Here is a 24,555-nt window from a genome sequence, read left to right on the forward strand (position 1 = left end):
CTGGTTTGGCCAGGCTGCTCCAGGCTGCAAGTGGAAGGCTTGGGCAGCATAGATTTACATAATAAAAGTGTAAAGATTTTTTTTTACTATAGGAGAATAATAAAGATCACACTGGGATTTTTCAGTTTTGATATGTACTCTTTAAGGTGCTTGTTAATTAATATTAAGGGGGTGTTTTGATAAGTGTGGGAGTGTTACTTGAAGGTGCATTTACTCTATTTTTGTTAAAAGTTAACAAAGTCAAGAATTTCTTGCAATCTTTGAAGTCAAAATATTGTAGTGTGCTTAACATTTGCTTGAAGATCAATTGTAAATAATATAAAAAGAAAAAAGAAAGGGGGGGGGGTCATGTCCTGGAGCCCCTGCAGGTCTACCCTGTCATGCTTTTTACTTCAAACAGTTTCTTTTGAATGCTGATGTACAAGAGATGCCAAATTTTTTGTCCTGCAAACTACTACCCCCCTTTTTTTTATTTGATTCAGCTAATAACACTGTTTTGTCTTTTTCCAAATAGCTCTAGATATATAGGCAGATTGGGACTCTCAAGCCCCTCAGCGAGATCTTCTGAGCATGCTTTTAAGGTACCAAGAGGCAGAAAAAGCCCAAAGGAGATCAGGTAAAATACTAGCTCTTGGCATACACCCTCAAAGGCTCAATGCTCCAACTGGAAATTCATCAGGGCCCTGCTTCAATAGTGAAAGGATGGTCATTTGAGCCAAAGCCTGCCAGGCTTACATGCCTTTGCTGTGAGGAAGAAGGGACACACTGGAAGGTAGGCTTCCCCCTCACTCCTCTAAGGGAGGGTTCAGTTTCTTCCAGCCCTGCTCCAGCCACCTGTGACCTAACCTTGCCCAGAATAGTGGGATTTGCCATTGAAGGCTAAAAGGTGCCCAGGGCCGTCGGCCCCATCTATGACACTGTGGATGAGCCTGGGGTATTTCTTCCAAGTAGCCAGTAGACTGATCTCATTTACACAAGGGCCATTTAACTATGTCTTGCCTGAATATTCAGGTTTTTTATTCTTCTCTCGAAGATCTCTGTTGTGGGTCTTGATAGTCCTGTTTTCTGCTGCTTTGATTAATATATAGTCTTTCCTTTATTCCTCCTGCCTCAATGCCCCACTCATATTTTAGGCTAGGACCTACTCCTAATTCAGAGCTCCTTTTTTCCTTTTTTGCCAACTTACAAATTTACCTCTGTCACCCCAGCTTAGTGTATCCCAAGGTTCTCCTCACCACCCCATGGCTGTAAAGCTCCAGTATAGGACCCCTGGGTTCATCTTTCCAGTTTAAAGAAAACGGAAGCTCCGTCTTCATGTGTGCTGCAGATGGCTTTTCCAGTCTACCTGGGTCATTGCCAGCTGGGAGCAGCGGTCATTGGGACTTTGACACTAACTGCAGAGTGTGGAAGTGTGACGGCAATTCCAGTGCCATGTGGACTTCTCCTGATGTGCACTTTTCCTGGACTCCTGCTCCTGTGACAGTTTTTGATGGACTGAACTGGGGTTGGGTTGCATTTGCAGAGATTTGGAATGGTGTTGGTGCCAACTTGGACTTGGTGAACACGTTAAGGACATTACTCTTTTATAGATTCTTGTTGTATTAGCTTAAAGAGTTTGCTTAAAGGCTTTAATCACTGTGATGTATTAGTATACTTGTTTTTGGGTATCTGTTAGCATTGGCTATACTAATTGTCTTTGTTCTGTATTTTTTCCATCTGCTTCCAAATTAGAATCTGGGAAACTAGGAAATCAGGTAAGTGCAAATCTCAGCACACAAATTAAAAATAAAAAATAAAAGGGATATGTTGTGGACTGTTAATGGCAGGAAGCCATTATAGATTCAAGGCTTAGCAAAAGGCTAAGTTCTACCCCCTCCATCTCCATATTTGGCTTTGATGCTGAGTATTTGCACCCACTCCACTTGTTTCCTTGGGTTGCAGGAAGCAATATACATGCCCTTCCTCTGACTCTTTGTTTGTTTCAGATGTTTGTAAATTTCACTAATGTATCCTGTGTAAATTTCACTAACCTATCCTGTTTTTGCCTTGGGAGAGTTCCTGTCTTAGCCTTTGATGTGCAACTTTGTATCAGGGTCCTTGATTTGCATAGGTCTATATAATAAAGCGAACTGGGGCTATGAGGCACTCAGATACTGCCAGGCAGTTTGAGGAGTCCTCCCGGTCCCATTGGTTTTGTTCTGACAAAGTGTATTTCCTTAATTCCGCACCATTATTTGGAGCTGCGCTGGTCCGCAGCAATGAAATATTCAAAGTGATGAAAAGCAAGCACCTACAACCAAGATTACTCTACCCAGAAAAGTTATCATTAATTTTTTTTGCAGTTATTGAAAATCAAAGGACAGATAAAGCGCTTCCCAGAAAAGAAAAATCTAAAGAAGTTCATCACCATCAACCAGTATTACAAAAAATGTTAAAGAGACTTCTTTAAGAAGAAATATTTTTAAAATATGAATAATAGAGTGGCAATAGCTACATATCTATCAACAATTACTTTAAGTGCAAACTGATTAAATGCTTGAATCAGAAGACATATGGTGGCTGAATGAATAATAAAACAAGACCTTTATATATGCTGCTGACAAGAGACTTACTTCAGCTCAAAAGACACACACAGACCAAAAATAAAGAGATGAAAAAATATATTTTATTAAAATAAAAACAGGTCCTGGCTGGTAGGGTCAGTGGATAGAGCATCAGCCCAGTGTACGGATGTCCTGGGTTTGATCCCCAGTCAGGGCACACATGAGAAGCAACCATTTGCTTCTCTTCCCTTTCCCTCTCCACCTTCTTTCTCTTTTTCCTCTCTCACCCAGTGGCTCGATTGGTTCTAGTTGTTAGCTCTGGGCACTGAGGGCTCAGCTGGTCTGACCGTTGACCCTGGGCACTGAGGATAGCTCAGTTGACTTGAGCATTGGCCCCAGATAGGGGTTGCTATGTAGATCCTGGTCAGGGCACATGCAGGAGTCTATCTCCACTCCTCTCACTTAAAAAAAAAAGCTGGGGTAGTAATAGTTATACCAGACTTTAAATAGACTTTAAAACAAAGGCTGCAACTAAAGACAAAGAAGAACACAGCAACACCACTTCTGGCTATCCAAAGGAACCCAAAACACTAATTCAAAATAACATACATATCTATGTGTTCATTGTATCGTTATTTATAATAGCCAAGATGCGGAAGCAACCTAAGTGTCCATCAATAGATGAATGAATAAATTAGAACTTGTACATACATACAAGGAAATATTACTCAGCCATAAGAAAGAACGAAATCTTGCCATCTGGGACAACATGGATGAACCTAGAAGGTATCATGCTAAGTGAAATAAGTCAGAGAAAGACAAATACCATATGATTCCATTCTTACATGGAATCGAAACAGCCTGACCAGGCAGTGGCACAGTGGATAGAGCAACGACCTGGGACACTGAGGACCCAGATTCAAAATCCTGAGGTCGTCGGCTTGAGCATGAGATCATAGACATGACCCAATGGTTGCTGACTTGAAGTGCAATGTGGCTGGCTTGAGCCTAAGTTCACTGTCTTGGGCAAGGGGTCACAGGCTCTGCTGGAGTTCCCCAGGCAAGGCACATATAAGAAAGCAGTCAATGAACAACTAAGGTACTGCAACTATGAGTTGATGCTTCTCATCTCTGTCCCTTCTTGCCTGTCTACCCTTGTCTGTCCTTCTGTTTCTTTCTCACAAAAAAATAAAATAACAAACAAAAGAGAAAGAAACTCAGAGAACATTTTTACAGTGCTAGGTGGGGAGGGTTTGGGGGTGAAAAAGAGAAAGTGATTTTACAAGTACAAATTGGTAGTTACAAAATAGTCATGAGGATATAAAATATAGCATAAGGAACATAGTCAATAATATTATAATAACTATGCATGGATGCATGGTAGTAGATCGGTACTAGATTTATCAGGGTGATCACTACATAAGTTATATAAATGCCTAATCATGGAACTGTCCACTTGAAAATGATATATAATATTGTACTGTCAACTATAATTGAAAAATAAAAAATATTTTAAAAAATATACCTGTCAAATTCAGCTAAAAAAAATTTAAAGATACCTATTAGAGCCTGACCGGGCAGTGGTGCAGTGGATAGAGCATTGGACTGGGATGTGGAGGATCCAGGTTTGAGACCCCAAGGTCATCAGCTTGAGTGAGGGCTCATCTGGTTTGAGCAAAAGCTCACCAGCTTGGACCCAAGGTCGCTGGCTTGAGCAAGGGGTTACTCTGACTGCTGAAGGCCCATGATCAAGGCACATATGAGAAAGCAACCAATGAACAACTAAGGTCTCGCAACGAAAAACTAATGATTGATGCTTCTCATCTCTCCATTCCTGTCTGTCTGTCCCTGCCTATCCCTCTCTCTGACTCTCTCTCTCTGTCTCTGTATAAAAAAAAAAAGATACCTATTAGATTGATAAATGATAATGCCAATTGTTGATGGGGTAACAGTAAAATGGCTCATACCTTCTGGAAGAGTATAAATCAGTATATAACCTTTTGAGAGGGCACGTTGAAATTATAATTTAAAGACTAAAATTTTTCTACATTCTTTTATAATGTATCCTAAGGAAATAATTAAAATTAAACAGAGAACTTAATATTTATTTCAGCATTATTTATAATAGTATACCATAATTGTACAAACTAACATGTTCAATAGTAAGTGATTGGTCAAATCAGTTATGGTATATCCACACACCAGCATAGTATAACTAAAACATTGATAGGGGCAGAGATTACTTGGACATTTTAATGGTTAGGCTTAATTTAAGGGTTTTTTTTGTTTGTTTTGTTTTTCTTTGTTTTTAGTTTTTATCTCAATGAAACTATGTTTACACCACACAAACAAAATAGCTCAACTTATCTGACTAGTTTCTTGTGCTTTCAGCCGAGTTGCCAGGTTTCTACCAGCTACAAATGGGGATGTTTCTAACAGCTACATCCTCTCTGGGAAGGTGGAGTAGGGGGGCATATGGCTCATGTATAAGTGACCATATGCCCTGATTGGCCTGGGACAGTATCTGTGTCCCACTGTAATTATTAATAGTAATCTTTTCATTCTCACGAGTGTCTTGTTTGTATGATAAATTACATGATCACCTTATTTAAGCAATAAATATACTGCTCACAAAAATTAGGGGATATTTCAAAATGAATATGAAGCAATAACATATTCCCTGATTTTTGTAAGCAGTATATATATTTGTCATTGCTTTTATATATGTATAAAAAAAGACTGGAGAAAAGTGCATTCAAATGTTAACAGTGCTCACCTGCTTACCACTGAGTGGTGGGATTATGAATACTTTTATGTGTTCTTCAATTTTTGTATCTTACACATTTCTATGATGAACATATACTTTTTATGGTTTAAAAACAGAAATGAAGAAGAAGAGACAAGAAATATATACAATTCTTTTGGTTCAAAGGTAACTAGGAAGGTTGTCATTATCATTGTTTAGTAAAAAGGGAAGTTTATGAATAAAGAGCTGATTAAGAAGGAAAGTTTAGTCCGACCGGATGGTGGCACGGTGGCACAGTGGACAGAGCGTCGGACTGGGATGCAGAGGACCCAGGTTCAAGACCCTGAGGTCGCCAGCTTGAGCGCGGGCTCATCTGGTTTGAGCAGAGCTCACCAGCTTGGACCCAAGGTCACTGGCTTGAGCAAGGGGTTACTGGGTCTGCTGAAGGCCCGCGGTCAAGGCACATATGAGAAAGCAATCAATGAACAACTAAGGCGTCGCAATAAAAAACTGATGATTGATGCTCTCATCTCTCTCTGTTCCTGTCTGTCTGTCCCTATCTATCCCTCTCTCTGACTCTCTCTCTCTGTCTCTGTAAAAAAAAAGAAAAAAATTTAAAATTAGGAGAAAAGGAAAGGGATACAATCAAGAATACATGTGAAAAAACTAGACATGAACAGCAGGATGCATGCCTCTTTCAAAGATGAGAGGAAAGGAAGCATAAGGAGAGTTTGGAGGGAGAGCTGTAGCAGCTCCTCCTGAATATGGAAAGGCCATTGAGCTCAATAAATATCCATCAATTTCTTTAATTTAATTGAGTAGATTCATCATATCCCATATCACTTTTTTCCTTACAGATACATTATAAACTTATGAGCTTTTGTACCAAATAACATGAAATTTTTATTATATAGCTTCCTGGTTCTGGTTTTTGTGGGAGTTTTAAAGAATGTCTTTTTTTTCTATTTCAGATTGACATTCAGTTTACTAAACAACTCTGAAGAGCAATTTTCATCAGAGAAAACTGCTCTAATTGCCATTTCACTGTCATCCCAAACTTGCAGGGTGTTTGAAAGACCAAGGTCAGCTATATGCACAGGTTTAGTGTCAAGCCCTCATTCTCTTACCCGATAGCAGGCAATTCCCAGTCCGAGCCAGGTAAAGCATGACGGTGATCTCTTACAGGCTTGCAGATAAGTTTTCTTTGCTTTTTCATACTGTAGAAAGAAAGCACCTCTAAGCTATTGTTCTTTTGGAAGCTTCAGACACGGCATTACTATGATATTGATAGTGCCTCTGCAGTTGCACTCTAGACCAGTGGTAGTCAACCTGATCTCTACCGCCCCCTAGTAGACGTGCCAGCTTTCATGGTGAGTGGTAGTGGAGCAAACAAAGTATAAATAAAAAGATAGATTTAACTATAGTAAGTTGTTTTATAAAGATTTGTTCTGCCCTGGCCGGTTGGCTCAGCGGTAGAGCATCGGCCTAGCGTGCGGAGGACCCGGGTTCGATTCCCGGCCAGGGCACACAGGAGAAGCGCCCATTTGCTTCTCCACCCCTCCGCCGCGCTTTCCTCTCTGTCTCTCTCTTCCCCTCCCGCAGCCAAGGCTCCATTGGAGCAAAGATGGCCCGGGTGCTGGGGATGGCTCTGTGGCCTCTGCCCCAGGCGCTAGAGTGGCTCTGGTCGCAACATGGCGACGCCCAGGATGGGCAGAGCATCGCCCCCTGGTGGGCAGAGCGTCGCCCCTGGTGGGCGTGCCGGGTGGATCCCGGTCGGGCGCATGCGGGAGTCTGTCTGACTGTCTCTCCCTGTTTCCAGCTTCAGAAAAATGAAAAAAAAAAAAAAAAAAAGATTTGTTCTGCCAAACTTAGCAAAAATCCAACATAAAGTATTTGGTAAGTAATTATTATTATATGCTTTAACTTGCTGTAAGTTTGCTTTATAAATTTTATAAAGTAAAGTTACTTCCCTACTTTATAAATCACCATTACTGTGGAACTGGTGGGCAATTAGAAAATTTTACTACTAACAGAGATACAAAAGTGGGTGGTAGGTATAAAAAGGTTGACTACCCCTGCTCTAGACCAATCTAACTTAAATGACTTTTTGAGTTATATGTTTTTATTAAAACTTAATTCTAAGTTTCTTGAAACTTAGTTTTAGGTTCATAGCAAAATTGAGAAGAAAGTTCAGGGATGTCCCATAGATCTCCTGCCCCAACACATGCATAGTCTCCCCACTATCAACATCACCTATCAAAGTGGTACATTTGTTACAACTGATAAACCTATATTGACACTTCATCATCACCCAAAGTCCATACTTTACCTTAGGGTTCATTCTTGGTGTAGTACATTCTATGTGTTGGAACAAATGTGTAATCACATGTATTCCTCAATAGAGTATTTTTTCCTGTCCTATATATTCTCTGTGCTCTACATATTCATCAGTCCTCTTCCCAACCCATGGAAACCACTGATCTCTTTACTGACTGCATAGTTTTGCCTTTTTCAGAATATATTACAGTTAGAATCATGCAGTACCTAGACCCCACAGATTGGCTCCTTTCACTTAGTAATATGCATTTAAGTTTTCTTTGTATTTTTCATGGCTTTATAGTTTATTTCCTTTTAGTGCTAAGTAATATTTCATTGTCTGGTTGTACCACAGATTTTTTATCCATTCACCTACTGAAGGGCATCTTTGGTTGCTTCCAAGTTTTGGTCATTATAGATCAAGCTACTGTAAACATCTAAGTGCAGGTTTTGTGTGGATATAAGTTCTCAACTCCTTTGGGTAAATATTAGGAGCACAGCTGTTGCAGAGTATGGTAAGAATATTTTTAGTTTTGTAAGATATCACCAAACTCTCATCCAAAGGGGCTGTAGCATTTTGCATTCCCACCAGCAATGAAGAGGACTTCCTGTTGCTTCACATCCTTGTCAGCACTAGATGTCGTCAGTGTTCTAGATTTTGGCCAGATTTTGGTTTGTAGTAGTATCTCCTGTTGTTCTAATTTGCATTTCCCTATGGCATATGATGTGGTGCATCTTCTCATATGCTTATTTGCCATCTATATATATACCTTATTTGGTGAGGTATCTGTTAAGGTCTTTGACCCAGTTTTAAATCAGATTGTGTTTTTTTTATGATTTTAATTTATTGTGTTTACATAGATTCAAGTGTCCCCACCCTTGTGTTCCCCTCGACCCCCCCCCCTTTGCCCCCTCAGATTGTTTCTTATTGTTGAGTTTTAAGAGTTCTTTGTATATATATTTTAGATAACAGTCCTTTATCAGATATGTCTTTTGCAAATTTTTCTCCCAGTTTGTGGTTTGTCTTCTCATTCTCTTCACATTGTCTTCTGCAGGCCATAAGTTTTTCATTTCAGTGAAGTCTAACTTATCAATTTTTTTTTCATGGATCATGCCATTGGTGTTGTACCTAAAAAGTCAGCATCATTCACAATGTCATAGGCATTTTCTTCTATATTATCTTCTAAAAGTTTTATCATTTGGAATTTTCTACTTAGTTCTATGATCCATTTTGAGTTAATTTTTGAAGGTGTAAGGTCTGTGTCTGGATTTTTTTTTTTTTTTTTTTTGCATATGGATGTCCAGTTGTTTCACCACCATTTCTTGAAAAGATTTTCTTTCCTCCATTGTATTGCCTTTGCTCCTATGTCAAAGATAGGTTGGCCATATTTATGTGGCTCTATTTCTGGGCTCTCTATTCTATTTCATTAATCTATTTGCCTATTCTTTCACCAATATTGTACTGTCTTGATTATTGTTGTAGTTTAGAGTGAATCTTGTAGTCAGGTAGGGTATCAGTCCTCCATCTTTGTTCTTTTCTTTCAATGTTGTATTAACTATTCTGGGGTTGTATTTATTTTATGTCTATTTTCAGGGAGCTATTACAAGAAGACAGGTAAAAGGAGAAAGATAAATTAAATTAAAGGGCAGACTTTGAGGTAAAAGCAATTCCAAAGAGACTATATTTATAGTCTCTTTAAGAGTTGAGGCAAGGAGTTACACAGAAAGTTCTGGGTGACCAGCGATTATCTAAATTCTACCTAGACTTTATGGATTATGCCCTTTCACTTAAAAGTGACATTATGTAGTGGGATGACAGATACAGAACCTCTGAACTAAGGAATATACTTGATAGGGCCTCATTATTCTAAGAGTCTGTTCTCTTGTAAAAAAGAAGCTTTCAAGTAGTATAGGAGACATTTAGAAAAACTAAAAAACAAACAAACAAAAAACAGGAATAGCCCTAGAAAGACCACTTCTTGTCTTGTATATTCAGTGTGACAGATGGAACTATAGCTGAACCTCAGTGAGTAGCCTACAAACTCCTTGCCTAGTGACTGCATAAGGCAGCAGCTCTGTGAAGATGCAGGTTACAATAACATCAGAAAGCTTTTTCTTATTTACTTCACTTTAGTTTTTCTCTTTCAAACCTATGTAAGCTTTCCTACTTAAATTATAAGGCACTGTAAAATCCTTGTTGCTGTTGTTTTATTTTAAACATAAAGAGAACTAGGTGTTCTGGGGGGAGAAACAGAATAAAGTCAGAACAAAAGCACGGAATCAAAAGGCTTTCGGACAATGTTGATAATTGTTGAAGTGGGATCATGGGTCCATATTGGTTCATTCTACTATTCTGTTTACTTTGTATGTATTTGAAATTTTCCATTAAATAAAGTTTCTTTTAGAAGGCTTTGGGTCATTTCCTAAAATATGGAGAGGAATTGCTAAAGAGTCAGGTCAGAGTGCCCTATGAAGTGGGGTTAGCCTCAGCTGAATTAAATGTAATCCTTTGTGTTGAGGAGGAAGTTTAGAGTATTTTGAAGCCCACAACACTTTGCATTAGTTAAGGTATATTAAGAATATTTCTCTTACTGTTAATAAAGAAAAATAACTAAAATCATTGCTAAAATAAAATTTATTGAGTTTTTAATAACTTCTTAGTATCATAGTGGTTAAAACCACAAACTAGTATGAGACTGTCCATGTTTAAATCCTGTTTCTATTAATTACTGGTTATCTGATGTTGGGCAAGTCACTTGACCTTTTGATACAAAATTGCCATTATCACATTGCTATTTTTAGTCCACACAGATGTTAATACTTGACTATAGTCAGGTCCCAGACCATGACTGATTTACGTGACCCTCTATCCCTCACCTCTTTCTCTTCCAGATAGATGTGCCCCAGTCGCAGGAAGATGAAGTGCATCTCAGAAGCATCCACCACAAAACTAATGGTTCTCTCATAGCACGCCTTGGCCTCAGCATGATTTCCAGTCAGAAAATAGAGATGGCCCTTCAAACCCCAGACGTTAGGGTTCTGAGAAAGTGAAGAACAGGTAGTACACGGGATGAAGTGGTATTGAAAAGAACATTAATAAGCTTTCTTTAACATTTAAATTTAGATTAAGTCTGCTCTCTCTTAGTCAGTTAGAAAGAAGCCGTTCAGTTGCACTGGGAGAGATTCTTCTAGGTCTGCCCTCTCATTTCTTTCTTGCATTCTTCAAAGCCACTTTTGTCTTTGCGGTAAATATTAAGAAAAATATTGAGGCATAACGACAATAGTTTTCACAATGAGAAAAATAGAAGAAGTCCAGAACTTGAAATAAATAAGCTATCTGCTAAAGAGCTCTCCTTATCTTTTTCTCGGCCCTTCACAAAACTCATTATTGCTTAAGAAAAACAAATGGAAGGAAACAGATAGATGAGTAACTGACAACTGATGACCCCCACCTCTGCTAACCAGAACTCTACCTGTGATACGGCATCACCACCACCTCTAAGAATGCCTGCTCGCCCCTTCTTCAAACTAAACTGAAGGGGCTCAAGCAAAAGTTATTACCAGGTAGTCCATTTGGGCTGCTTGTTGAAGGTATTCCTCTGCTTTGGTGAAGTCCTTTTTGAGAAGGTGTGTCTGAGCCAGCACCAAGTAATACTCACAGCTGGGGCCTCCTTGAGGGCATAACAGCTCATGTGCAAGCACTCTGTGCACATACTGTAATGAAAAATCTGATTAAAATTTTTTTACTGATTGATTTTAGACAAAGGAGAGAGAAAGGAAGCAGTCTAGGGGAAGAGCAGGAAGCATCAACTTGTTGCTTCTCGTATGTGCCTTGACCAGGGAAGCCAGGGGCTTTGAACCAGCAACCTCAGCATTCCAGGTCGACACTTTATGCACTGTGCCACCACAAGTCAGGCTGAAAAGTCAGATTATAAGGAACATGTAAATGGCTGCATTATGTGAGTTCCATAGTTCTTATGGATTGAAGATTTTGTTTCTGATAATAAATAATAAGGAACATATTATAGAACAAAAAGATTATTGACTTCAAAAGGTTAGAGGCTAATTATAAACATTCAGCCCATCATGGTTCCATTACCAGTTATTCACTTAGTCACCAAATGTAGATTTTTTTTTAAGTGAAAGATCGGCAGTATGACACAATGCTGGTCTTGCTGATCATCATACTAGATGGGTTTTAACCTGCATTTGTTATACAACACACAAAGATACTTCATTTCCATGTATACATGAGATAACATTTTCAGGCAGCTGTAATTGTAAGGAAACTTAAAGTGAAGCAAAAACCTCCCTTTCTAAAATTCTGGACTCAGGATCTTGGAAACAGTGTCTGTGTTTCTGACACACTCTCAGACAGTTGTTATGTTCATCAGTTTTATACTTAGGGCTATTCTTTATTTTTAACACTACACAACACCTGAAAATTTGACAAAGTCACATGTACTTGATAAGTAGAGGGGAAACCCTTGTTTTCTTTTCCTTCTGTTCCTATCTCAGCCTGTAATACAGAAACTTCCACTAACACTTATACCTTCTCAGGAAATCCTGGGGGAGACTCTGCAGCTCTTCCCTCTACCTGCATTCTGGCTCTTTGATATGGGTGACGGGGAGACAGAGTCTATTTCTCTATTGGGAAAGTTTAATGTGGCCAACTCCCACCCAGTTCATCATTCTTGCCCTTTCTTAAATCTGTCCACACTCAAGTGGAGCACACACACAGCAAGATTGGGGCCAGTTCTCTTGGCTCCTGGATCTTGCTCCCTCTCCTATTGTTTGCTTTATGGATATATTTCCTGTTTTCCAGGTAGGAGACAGACATCATAGGATGCTCTTCATAGGCTGTTGTTCTCCAGCTGTTCTACCTCTGACAGGTAAGTCAAACCTGGAACCAGTCACGTCTCCAGTCCAGTTTTTTTGTTTGTTTTGTTTTTAAATTTTAGTTATTGATTTTAGAGAGAGGAGAGAGAGAAAGGAGATGGGGGAGGAGTTCGTATGTGCTTTGATTGGGCTAGCCCAGTGTTCTGAACTGGCAACCTCAGTGTTCCAGATCAGGCTCCAGCCCAGTTTTACCAATAAAATATTAAGCCTGACTAGTGGTGGCCCAGTGGATAGAGAGAGATGCTGGGCTCCCAGGTTCGAAACCCAAAGGTCACCGGCTTGAACATGGGCTCATCAGGATTGAGCGCAGGCTTATAGCTTGAGCACAGGGTCACGAACTTGAGCATGGGATCATTGACATGACCCCATGGTTGCTGGCTGGAGCCCAAGGTCACTGGCTTGAGCAAGGGGTCACTGTCTTGGCTGGAGCCCCCCAGTCAAGGCACATATGAGAACCAATCAAGGAACAACTAAAGTGCCGCAACTACAAGTTGATGCTTCTCATCTCTCTCCCTTCCTGTCCCTGTCTCTGTCTCTCTCTTTCTCTCTCTCACACACACACACAAAAAGTAATATTTTTATCCCCCTATTTAGCAGTGTGTATCTGTTCCAGTTGGTTCCGAACCTGGAAGGGAGGAAAGGTATGATTCAGCTTCTGTGGACCTCCCTCCCACACTCACATAATATGAGTCCCCATAATAAAATAACATATTACTCAGAGTCTGAATTTGCTCTGCTGATATAGTATAGGGAGCAGACTTGCAATGAGGTCTTCTGATGTACTTCATAGAGTGTTTCATGCTTGGATGTTCATCCATAATGTGCTCTCAAAAGCATATTTGATTTCTGTGTCAAACATATTTAAGCTTACAAAAGATACCATTATGAATAGAATAAATAGTTCACTAAAATATTTCCATTAACTTGCTCTTTTCTAAATATTCTCACCTGCACAGCATTGACCTTCATCAAGAAGCGGATGGTCTCCATGAAGATGGTGGTATGAATTTGGGTAGGCTGTAGAAAAGTCAATGAATCTCGGCATTTAGATGTTTCTGAAAATACATGAAAAGATTAGACAATTAGATGTAAAAGAAAAAATGTGCGAAACTTAGACACACTAATGTAGCAGCAAGAGTATTCTAATCTAGTATATGAGAAAGATTATATATGGAAAGCAATAGTCCCCAAAGAGGAGATCTCAAAAGTTCTTAAGGTTAGTTAGTATACTGGTGGTTCCAAATGCAAGTCCAGTAAGATAATTTTTTAAAGTATTCAGATCTTCCTGAATGTGAAACACAATCTATAGATATACTGGAAACGAAGAATCATTGTTAGAAAATATAGATCTGTAGCTGGCTATTTTTCTGAGCCAAAGAGAAATCCTTGTTTATTGAAAAAGTTGTATTTCAAAGGCTTGCCTCATATGAAAGCACAAAATGACATAAACAAATCAACTTCAAACAAGTTAAAATCGCCATTTCAATAGTCATAGTTGTTTTCATAATTGTCAGTTGTTTCATAGTTTGTTTAGTCCCTCTTTCAATTGGAAATCTTTATTCCTAATTACCTTTTTTTGCTGGTATCTCCTTGACTAATAGGTTAGATGGTTTTTGGCTGATTGGTGGATCCTGAGATAGTACAGACAAAATTGGTTCTTGTGACTGCAACTGAAGTTTGGTGGATACTTCAAGAAATTCACCTAGAGTAGGTAATGGAGCTGCTGATCCTAAATATGTTAAATTTTAATGAGAAAAGAAAACTCTTGCTACAGTGAATATTAAAAGGTTATTACAGAAGATAAAATACAATTAATTTTCAAAGCATAAAAAACATATACTCCTGAAATATTGTATGGACAGACTTGTTTTGCAGACTTTTTACATTTCTGAATAATTTAAAACGTACAAACTAAGCTGATAGCACAGCTTCTGTCACTATAACTCCTAATTCAACCCCACTGCTAGCTCAAGTCATGATAATGTCAAACAGATACCTATTATAAAAGTTATATGTTAGATCTAGAATCTCAAATATCCTGATGAAAAGATTAATATATTTTAGATAATATTAAAATCCCTGAATAAAGGAATTCTAATCATCTTATTTCAGTGTTTAATAATAATTAATAATAATGCCACCTGGCCAGTTAGCTCAGTTGGTTAGAGCGTGGTGCTAATAATAATAATAATAATAATAATAATAATAATAATGTAGCTGTGTCTGACCTGTAGTGCCACAATGCATAAAGCATCAACCTGAAATGCTGAAGTCACTGGTTCAAAACCCTAGGCTTCCCTGGTCAAGGCACATATGGGAGTTGATGCTTCCTGCTCCTCCCTCCTTCTCTTTCTCTCTCCTCCCTCCTCTCTCTAAAAATGAATAAATAAAATCTAAAAAAAGATATCTTTAAAAAACATAATCATGTAGCTGTATTTGATCATGACCATATGCCAGGCATTATACTAGCAATTTTAATGTAAAATCTCATTTTTTACAACATTATGAGATATTTTACATACTATGCTCCTTTGAACCAAGTGAATCACTGAGAAGTTAATTTGCTGAAGCTCTTAAACATGCTTTGCTGCCTCTCAAGTACTGTTTGGCCAATACAAATAAAAAGCAATGCCAGGCAGGAAATGAGTAGTGCAAGCTGGCTCCAAATTAAAAGAGGTCACTAAGCTAGAGAAAAAGATATGACCCTGAAAAATGGTAGAAATTGTATTCAGTAGTCCCTCATCTATCGTGGGGTTAGGTTACAGAATCCGCTATGATAGGTGAAAATCCGTGAAGTAGTAACCTTATATTTATTTTATTATTTATATATATTTTAAGCATTTTTAAACCCTCCCCACACTCTTATAAACCTTTCCCACACTCTTATAAACACTTCCTATGCTCTAAAACACTTTCTACACTCTTAAAGTTACACAATTTTAACAATATATAAAATTCTACATGGGAACTCACCAGTGAATATACAGTAATATTCTTTTAATATGTTTTAATTAATATTTTATATTGTTTTCAAATTTTTATGCTAGAAAATTCTTATTTTACTGCAAAAATAATTAAAACAATAAATATGTAAAAATACCCATATACCGCAAAATCCCTGCAATATAGCGAAAAATCTGCAATACAAAATTAGATATATACCCTAATACAATTTTAAAATCCACGATACAGTGAGATCGTGAAAAGTGAACCACAATATGGTGAGGGACGATTGTAGATAGAGAGGTGGGCGTTCAAGGCTGGGGGAATACCACTGGTGAAAGCATGGATGTAGTGTGCTAATTTATTTTACAGAATATTGAGGATTGCATAGAGAAAATTAAAAGGTAGGTTGGGGCTATGCTGTATTGATATTTGAATACTAGGATTTTTCTTTTATAGGCAAAAGAAGAGAGTTACAATGAAGAGTATTGAGCAGAAAAATTAGAGGATGAAAGTAGTATTTTGAAGATTACTATAACAGTACGTTGTAGCAAGGAGAGTAAAATGTGGATAGAGCATTACCAGTGGTGGCACAGTGGATTGAGTGTCCAGCACACCCCAGGTTTGAAACCCTGAGATCCCTGGCTTGAGAGCAGACTCACCAGCTTGAGCACAGGGTCACCAGCAATGAGTGCTGGATCATAGACATGATCCCTTGGTCTCTGGCTTGAGCCTAAAGGTCACTGGCTTGAAGTCCAAGGTCGCTGGCTTGTGCAGAGGGTCACTGGTTCAGCTGGGGCCTCCTCCCCATTGATCAAGGCCCATATGAGAAGCAATCAATGAACAACTAAACCAACAGACTACGAGTTGATGCTTCTCATCTCATCTCTCTCCCTTCCTATCTGTCTCTCTCTTACACACACACACACACACACACACACACACACACACACACACACACTATGGATGGAGACAAAGAGGTTTGTAATAAGACTGTTACAAGAGGATGGACATCTGATAATAGACATGGAGAGTAGTAGAAATCTAAAGGAAAGATGTAAGGAACATTTTGAAGGAGAACCAACTGGTCTCCGGAATTAACCTGACGTAGGGATGGGGGAAGCTGAAGCAAGAAAGAGTCACAGGGTTGGCATCCTGAGCTTGAGTGACTAATGTAAAGATGCAGAGTCAATTTAGAGGATAAGGAGATGAGTTTACTAATAGAATAACCCAGCTACTGGTTTTTGGGGGGATGTCAGGGTTAAAAATAGATATTTGAGAGTTATCAGTAGTGAAATGGAAGCTGTGAGGGTAAGTGGCCTCTTAGAAAGTAAGACTGTATCATTGGAAAATGATTATATCTAATGAGTGTGACAAGAAAAAGAAGCTAACAAATGAAACCCAAACTGTCAGAGATGTAGGAGGCATTCAAACTTGTATTTTAGGAAGAAGCATGGTTAAACACTGCAGACTGATCACTGAAGGGTAAGTGATGATCTTAATGAAAAAAAAAAGTTAATATTCAGCTTTTCTGGGATATAATTTATAAATTACAGCATTCACTTTTAAGTATATATTTCAATGCATTTTAATAAATATATACACTTATGTAATCACTATCACAATGTTACAAAAAATTTCTCATACCCCAAAGAGCTCGCTTGTGCTCTTTGCAGTTACTTCCCAACTCCCTGCTCAAGGCAACCACTGATCTGCTTTATGTCGATATAGATTAGTTTTGCTTTTTCTAGAATTTAATACAAATGAAATCACACAGTATGTATTCTTTTGCATTTGGCTTATTCACTTAGTATAATGTTTTTGAAGTTCACCCATGTTGAGTATATCAGTAGTTTGTTTCTTTTTATTGCTGTGTGGTTTTTGATTGAGTGGTTATAAGAAACTTTATTAACCATTCACCTATCTATAGGTGACTGGGTTATTTCCAGTTTTGTCTACTATAAATAAATGTTATGAAGATTTGTGTATAAATCTTTGCAAGGATGTATGTTTCCATTTCTCACACCTAGGAGTAAAGTTGCTGGCACAAGTATGTTTAACTTTATTTTAAATTGCCTGAATTGTCTTCTTGGGAGAGTTGTTCTTTGCAAATATCTTCTCCCATTCAGTTGATTGCCTTTTTGTTGATGATTTCTTTTTCTGTGCAGAGCTTTTTAGTTTGATGCAGTCTCATTCCTTTTTTTTTTCTTTTCTTTTTCTTTTTTTTTTTTTTTTGAGAGAGAGAGGAAGAGAGAGTGAGAAGCATCATCTCATAGTTGCTTCACTTTAGTTGTGCATTGATTGCTTCCCCTATGTGCCTTGACAGGGAGTTGGCCCTGGGGCTCAACCAAGCCAGCAACCTTGAGATCATGTTGAATATCCTGTTCTCAAGCCAGTGACCTCACACTCAAGCTGGCAGCCGTGTGTTCAAGCCAGCAACCTTGGGGTTTGAACCGGCAACCTCGGCATTCCCGGTGGAAGCTCTTTCTACTATTCCTTTATTTTTACTTTTATTTCTCTTGCCTTTGAGTTCAAATTCATAAAATTCTCTCTAAGACTTAAGTACATAAGTTTAGTACCTATGATCAGTAGGTGGGATTCAAATAATTTAACAACCAGTTCTTTGCCCTAATGACCATTTTAAGTATAAAAAATGATATATCAAAAGGCAATTTATTATTTCATGCATTTAATACTTAAATAAGAACAATATAAGAGGTACTCAAAACTAGGTTGTTATAAGAAAGAGTTTTAAAATATTAATGAAAAAATATTAAATAATATCTGACAGACAACAATAAAACTGTTAAGATATTTCCATATTGCTTCTTTTTTTTTAATTCATTGAGAGGAAGGGAGGCAAAGACAGACTCCTGCATGTGCCCTGACTGGGTTCCACCTGGCATGCCCACTGGGGAACGATGCTCTGCCCATCTAGGGCGTTGCTTTGTTGCTGAGCAACTGAGTTCTTCTTAGCAACTGAGGTGGAGGCCATGGAGCCATCTTTAGCGCCCAGGGCCAACTTGCTCCAATTGAGCCCTGGCTGCAGGAGGGTGGGGGACAGAGAGAAAGAGAAGCAAGAAGGGGAGGGGTGGAGAAGCAGATGAGTGCATTTCCTGTGTGCCCTGACCAGGAATCGAACCCTGGAGGACATCCACACGCCAGGCCAATGCTCTATCACTGAGCCAACCATCCAGGACAATATTGCTTCTTGATTGGCATCCTCACTTGCAATTTTTTTCACCTATGGACAGAATGAACATTACTACGGGTGCTTCAATACACTGTTGTGCAGATGAACGTTAAAAAAGAGTAAGGAATGTAAATTTGTGATTTTCACATTTGCCATTTTAACAACTGATTTACTGAACTCAACAAAAAATTAGGTATTAGTTCTGCTGAACTGGTGCTAACTGGCTGAATCTCACCACTGCCTATGACAATGCACTGTGGAGAGGCTGTTACATTGAGTGGGACACTTGAAAACATACCACACAATATGTTAAAAAATAAAAATAAAACTTAGTACCTAGGTTTTCATCTATGTAATTTATTATTTCAGTTCTTATATTTAGGTCTTTGATCCATTTTTAGTTCATGTTTGTATATGGTGACAGATAGTATTTAGTTTCATTATTTTGGATGTGCCTTTTCAGTTTTCCCAGCACCAATTATTAAAGAGGCTTTCTTTTCTTCATTGTATGTGTTTGGCTCCTTTGTTAAAAATTACTTGCCCAAATACATGTGGGTTTATTTCTGAGCTCACAATTTTGTTCTATTGGTCTGTATGTCTGTTTTTCTGCCAATACTATGCTGCTTTGATTATTGTTGCTTTGAAGTGTAATTTGAAGTCAGAGAATCTGATGTTTCCAGTTTTGTTCTTTTTTTCTCAGGATTGTTTTGCCTATTTGGTGTCTTTTGTGGTTCCCTACAAATCTGATGATTTTTAAATTCTGGTTTTTTTTCTAAAAAATGCCATTCAGATTTTTTTTTCTTTCATTTTTTTCTGAAGCTGGAAACAGGGAGAGACAGTCAGACAGATTCCCGCATGCGCCCGACCGGGATCCACCCAGCACGCCCACCATGGGGCGACGCTCTGCCCACCAGGGGGCGATGTTCTGCCCATCCTAGGCATCGCCATGTTGCGACCAGAGCCACTCTAGCGCCTGGGGCAGAGGCCACAGAGCCATCCCCAGCGCCCGGGTCATCTTTGCTCCAATGGAGCCTTGGCTGCGGGAGGGGAAGAGAGAGACAGAGAGGAAAGTGCGGTGGAGGGGTGGAGAAGCAAATGGACACTTCTCCTGTGTGCCCTGGCCGGGAATCGAACCCGGGTCCTCCGCACACTAGGCCGACGCTCTACCGCTGAGCCAACCGGCCAGGGCCCCTCCATTCAGATTTTGATGAGGATTGCATTAAATCTGTAGATTGCTTTGGGTAATATGGCCATTTTAACACTGATGATGATCAACAGATATATGAAAAGATGCTCAATTTCATAGCTATTCAGAAAATTCAAAACTACAATGAGTAATACTCTCTCACACTTGTCATAATGACTATTATCAACAAGACAAAAAAAAGTAAGTGTGGGAGAGGCTGTGGGAAAAAAGGAACATTCATTCACTGCTGGTGAGAACATAAATTGCTACAGCCACTATGGAAAACCATCTGTAGGTTCCTCAAAAAATTAAGAGTAGAGTTACAATGTGATCCAGCCATCCCTCTTCTGTACCTACCCCAAAATTTGAAAACACTTATTCTTAAAGATATATGTAACCCTATGTTCATTGCAGCATTATTCATGGTAGCCAAGACATGGAAACAATAAAGTATCCTGTATAGATGATTGGATAAAGAAAAGATGGTACATATATACACAATAGAATATTACTCAGCCACAAGGAAAAATGATATACTGTTATTTGTGACAGTATGGATGCATCTTGAGAATATCACACTAAGCAAAATAAGTCAGACAGAAAAAGTCAAGAACCATATGATTTCACTCATATATGAGCTATAAAACTGAAAGCAACAAATGAACAAACAAGACAAATAAACAGAAACTTGTAGACACAGACAAAAGTATGGTGGTTACCAGGCGGAAAGGGGGGTAGGAGAGAGGTAGTAGAGGTTAAAGGGGGTCAAATACATGGTTATGGACCCAGGCCGGTGGCTCAGGGGATAGAGTGTCAATCCAGTGTATAGAAGCCCCAGGTTCAATTCCCAGTCAGGGCACACAGAAGAAGCGACCATCTGCTTCTCCCTCCTCCGCTCTCCCTCTTCTCTCCCCTTCCCCCTCCCACAGCAGTGGCTCAGTTGGCTCAGTTGTGGCCCCTGAGCACTGAGGATAGCTTCATTGAAGCACATCAGCCTCAGGAGCTAAAAATAGCTCAGTATTTGAGCATCGGCCCCAGATAGGGTTACAAGATGGATCCTGGTGGGGGCCTATGTGGGAATCTGCCTCACTATCTCCCCTCCTCTCAACTAAAAAAATAAATAAATAAAAATTAAAAAGAATAAGCCCTGGCTGGCTGGCACAGGGTTAATACATCGGCCCAGCATGTGCAAGTCCCAGGTTTGATTCCCAGCCAGGGCACACAGGAGAAGCACCTGTTTCTCCACCTTTCCCCCTCTCCTTTCTCTCTGTCTCTCTCTTCCCTTCCCACAGTCAAGGCTCCATTGGAGCAAAGTTGGCCCAGGTGCTGAGGATGGCTCCACGGCCTCCACCTCAGGCACTAGAATGGCTCCAGCTGCAATGGAGCAATGCCCCAGATGGGCAGAGCATTAGATCCTGGTTGGGCACATGCGGGAGTGTCAGTCTGCCTCCTCGCTTCTCATTTCAAAAAAATACAAAAAAAAAAAAATTAAAAAGAATAAAAAATATAACTACCTGGCATTCCCACTAGAAATTCCAGTTATTCCATCTTCTTTCCATAACTTGTTCAATCTTCATCAATCTTCTTTTTATTTTTAAGGTTCTATTTTATTTTTAATTTTTTTTATTTATTTATTTTAGACAGCAGAGAGAGAAAGAGAGAGAGAGAGAAAGTGGAAGGAGCAGGAAGCATCAACTCCCAGATGTGCCTTGATCAGGCATGCTCAGGGTTTCAAACTGGCAACCTCAGCATCCCAGGTCGATGCTTTTTTCCACTGTCACCACAGGTCAGACCCATTCATCTTAATTTTAGCTGTTCCAGTGGTAAATTGCATTGATTTTCTTTTCTTTTTTTAATTTTTTTTATTTTTCTGAAGCTGGAAACGGGGAGAGACAGTCAGACAGACTCCCGCATGCGCCCGACCGGGATCCACCCGGCATGCCCACTAGGGCCCAGGCCATCTTTGCTCCAATGGAGCCTTGGCTGCGGGAGGGGAAGAGAGAGACAGAGAGGAAGGAGGGGGTGGGGGTGGAGAAGCAAATGGGTACTTCTCCTATGTTCCCTGGCCAGGAATCGAACCCGGGTCCCCCACACGCCAGGTGGACGCTCTACCGCTGAGCCAACCGGCCAGGGCCGCATTGATTTTCAAATATAAATCCAAATTTACAATCTCACTTGGATTTGATAGATTATTTTTTATATATGTTGCTAAAATTGATAGGCTAATATTTTTCAAGAATTTTTGTGTGTAGGTTCATGAAGGTTATTGGTATATAGTTTTCTTGAGATGGATTTGTCTGGTTTTGATCTCATGATGATAATTATTCTCAAACTTCAATAATGGAAATATTCCCTCTTCTATAAGTTCGTAGTAGGAAGAGAGTACACCTGGAGTTTTTCTTTGTGAGAAGTTTTTAATTATATATTTAATGTTCTTAGGAAATAAAGGGCTATTTATATTTTCTCTCTCTCTCTCTCTTTTTTCTGGAGTAAGCTTTGTATGTCTGTCAAGGTATTTACATTTTATCTAAGTTGTCAGATTTGTTGACGTTAAGTTGTTAATAATTTTCCTTTATTATCTTTCTAATATCTATAAGATTAGCAGTGGTGTCCCTTTTCATTCCTGATAGTGGTACAACATATCTTCTTTTTTTTCCTAGTAAAATTTGTCAATTTAATCTTTTCAAAGAATCTGCTTTTGGTTTCATTAATTTTCTCAGTTCTTAGATGCTCTTTATTACATTGATTTTGACTCTAAATTTTATTATTTTGGGGTTCTCTCTGGCATTGAACTGATGAGTGAAATAACACTTGTGCTTTTCATCATTATAACCTGAAAAGATTTGCAAAGTACAGGGACAGGCTGACTCCACACTACCTGAGAAAACTTTTACTAAAGTGGCAGCAGCACTAAAGACTTATTAAGGTAGCTCCTATGGACCTGTGTGCTTCTTGTACAGGATCTTGTACAGTATCAACAAAGGACTTACAGCAATACAATCTGAATGTATAGCCTGTCAGGCTATATCTGGGTGGCTGTAGGTGCCCTCTGAATATGTAGCACTGTGAGGGAAAGGCTCCTGTGTGCTGAAACAGGTCAGTAGCTCACTGATTGGGATATAGCAATCTATGAACTCAAAATTGAGGTGCTATTAGTAAGAAGGAACCTATCACCAAGCCCCACAGATATTGCTCCTGTCAGAGAAAAGAAAATCCTCCCGAAACACATATCCTTCCCTTTCTTACAGGAAATTCAGCTCTATTATAATCGATAGGACCACCCTCATACTCATAACTGCAGTCTATGGAGCCAGGACTGATAACAAACATCGTTATGCAGCACATGACTGTATAACATATTATTGAAGGTAATAAAAAGACATGCATAGAATAAAGATCGGTCCCTGGCCGGTTGGCTCAGCGGTAGAGCATCGGCCTGGCGTGCGGGAGACCCGGGTTCGATTCCCGGCCAGGGCACATAGGAGAAGCGCCCATTTGCTTCTCCACCCCCCCCCCTCCTTCCTCTCTGTCTCTCTCTTCCCCTCCCGCAGCCAAGGCTCCATTGGAGCAAAGATGGCCGGGGCACTGGGGATGGCTCCTTGGCCTCTGCCCCAGGCGCTAGAGTGGCTCTGGTCGCGGCAGAGCGACACCCCGGAGGGGCAGAGCATCACCCCCTGGTGGGCAGAGCGTCGCCCCTAGTGGGCGTGCTGGGTGGATCCCGGTAGGGCGCATGCAGGAATCTGACTGTCTCTCTCCGTTTCCAGCTTCAGAAAAATACAAAAAAAAAAAAAAAGATTGGAGGGGTAAGGTAATCCTATCATTATTGGCAGATGATATGATAATCATATTTGAGGAAAAAAAATAGACTTAATTTATTAAATCAATGAGTCAAACAAGTTTGTTATATGCAAGTTAAATCTAAAAAAACAATAGTATACAATAAAATCTAAAATGTAAAAAATCAATAGCATACACTAAAAAAATACCAGTAATAACCAATTAGAAAATATAAAAATAAGATCCTATTATGATAGCAATGGAATCTATAAAATATTTATGAATTACTTATACAGGGCCTCATTGAGAAAAATGGTAAAACTTTAATAAAGTACATAAAATATGATCTGAGTAAATGAAGAGATCTTAACATACTTGGATGGAATGGTAAATCATATACACATATTAATGATCCCTAAATTAATCTATAAATTCAACACAGCCCAAATAAAAATTTAAACTGTTTTTTATACACTTGATAAACTCACTATAAAATCCATATAGATGAATAAAGGTCCATGAATAGGTAAGTCATGTATGAAAAGGCAAGTAAATTAAAGAACCTGATATACCAGATATTAAGGCATATAACAGCATAGCAATTAAAAGAGTGGGATATTATTTTAAGATCAGACAAAAAGGACAGAAGCCAGAGCTCAAAGACATATATCCCATCAATCTAAGAAGAAAATATGATTGCTTCATTAATGATTTTGACAAAAATAGATCTCTATTTGGAGAAAAATAAAATTGGATGCCTACCTACTATAACATTCAAAGATAAAATCCTGATAAAGATCTAAATGTAAAATTAAGACAATATAGTTAGTTGAAGAACATAAAACTTGAGGGAAGAAGAATTACTAAAACAGAAATTCAAAGGCACAAAACTATAGAGGATAAAGGAAGTTACATAACACAATTAACTAAATCCAATTGATATCTATAGAAA

The 24,555-nt window shown here is 39.0% G+C and overlaps 1 protein-coding gene and 1 non-coding gene across 6 annotated transcripts in view; both read right to left on the reverse strand.

The window, feature by feature from the left end:
* The window catches only part of CFAP70 (cilia and flagella associated protein 70), a 172,418-nt gene that overhangs the window by 34,625 nt on the left and 113,238 nt on the right, over positions 1–24,555 (reverse strand). For 4 of the 5 annotated variants that reach the window (XM_066348835.1, XM_066348832.1, XM_066348831.1 and 1 more), the window contains 5 exons: positions 14,075–14,233; positions 13,453–13,559; positions 11,167–11,319; positions 10,483–10,644; positions 6,417–6,506 (listed from right to left, as the gene is read on the reverse strand). In XM_066348835.1, the coding sequence (XP_066204932.1) occupies positions 6,417–6,506; positions 10,483–10,644; positions 11,167–11,319; positions 13,453–13,559; positions 14,075–14,233 (671 nt within the window). The remainder of the gene's footprint in view (positions 1–6,416; positions 6,507–10,482; positions 10,645–11,166; positions 11,320–13,452; positions 13,560–14,074; positions 14,234–24,555) is intronic. The other variant, XM_066348833.1, reaches the window with a different exon arrangement.
* On the reverse strand, positions 19,754–19,829 carry TRNAT-AGU (transfer RNA threonine (anticodon AGU)). The gene has a single exon. It is a non-coding gene; the product is annotated as a tRNA-Thr (tRNA).

The sequence above is a fragment of the Saccopteryx leptura genome, chromosome 9 (genome assembly GCF_036850995.1).
Source record: "Saccopteryx leptura isolate mSacLep1 chromosome 9, mSacLep1_pri_phased_curated, whole genome shotgun sequence".
NCBI lineage: Eukaryota > Metazoa > Chordata > Mammalia > Chiroptera > Emballonuridae > Saccopteryx > Saccopteryx leptura.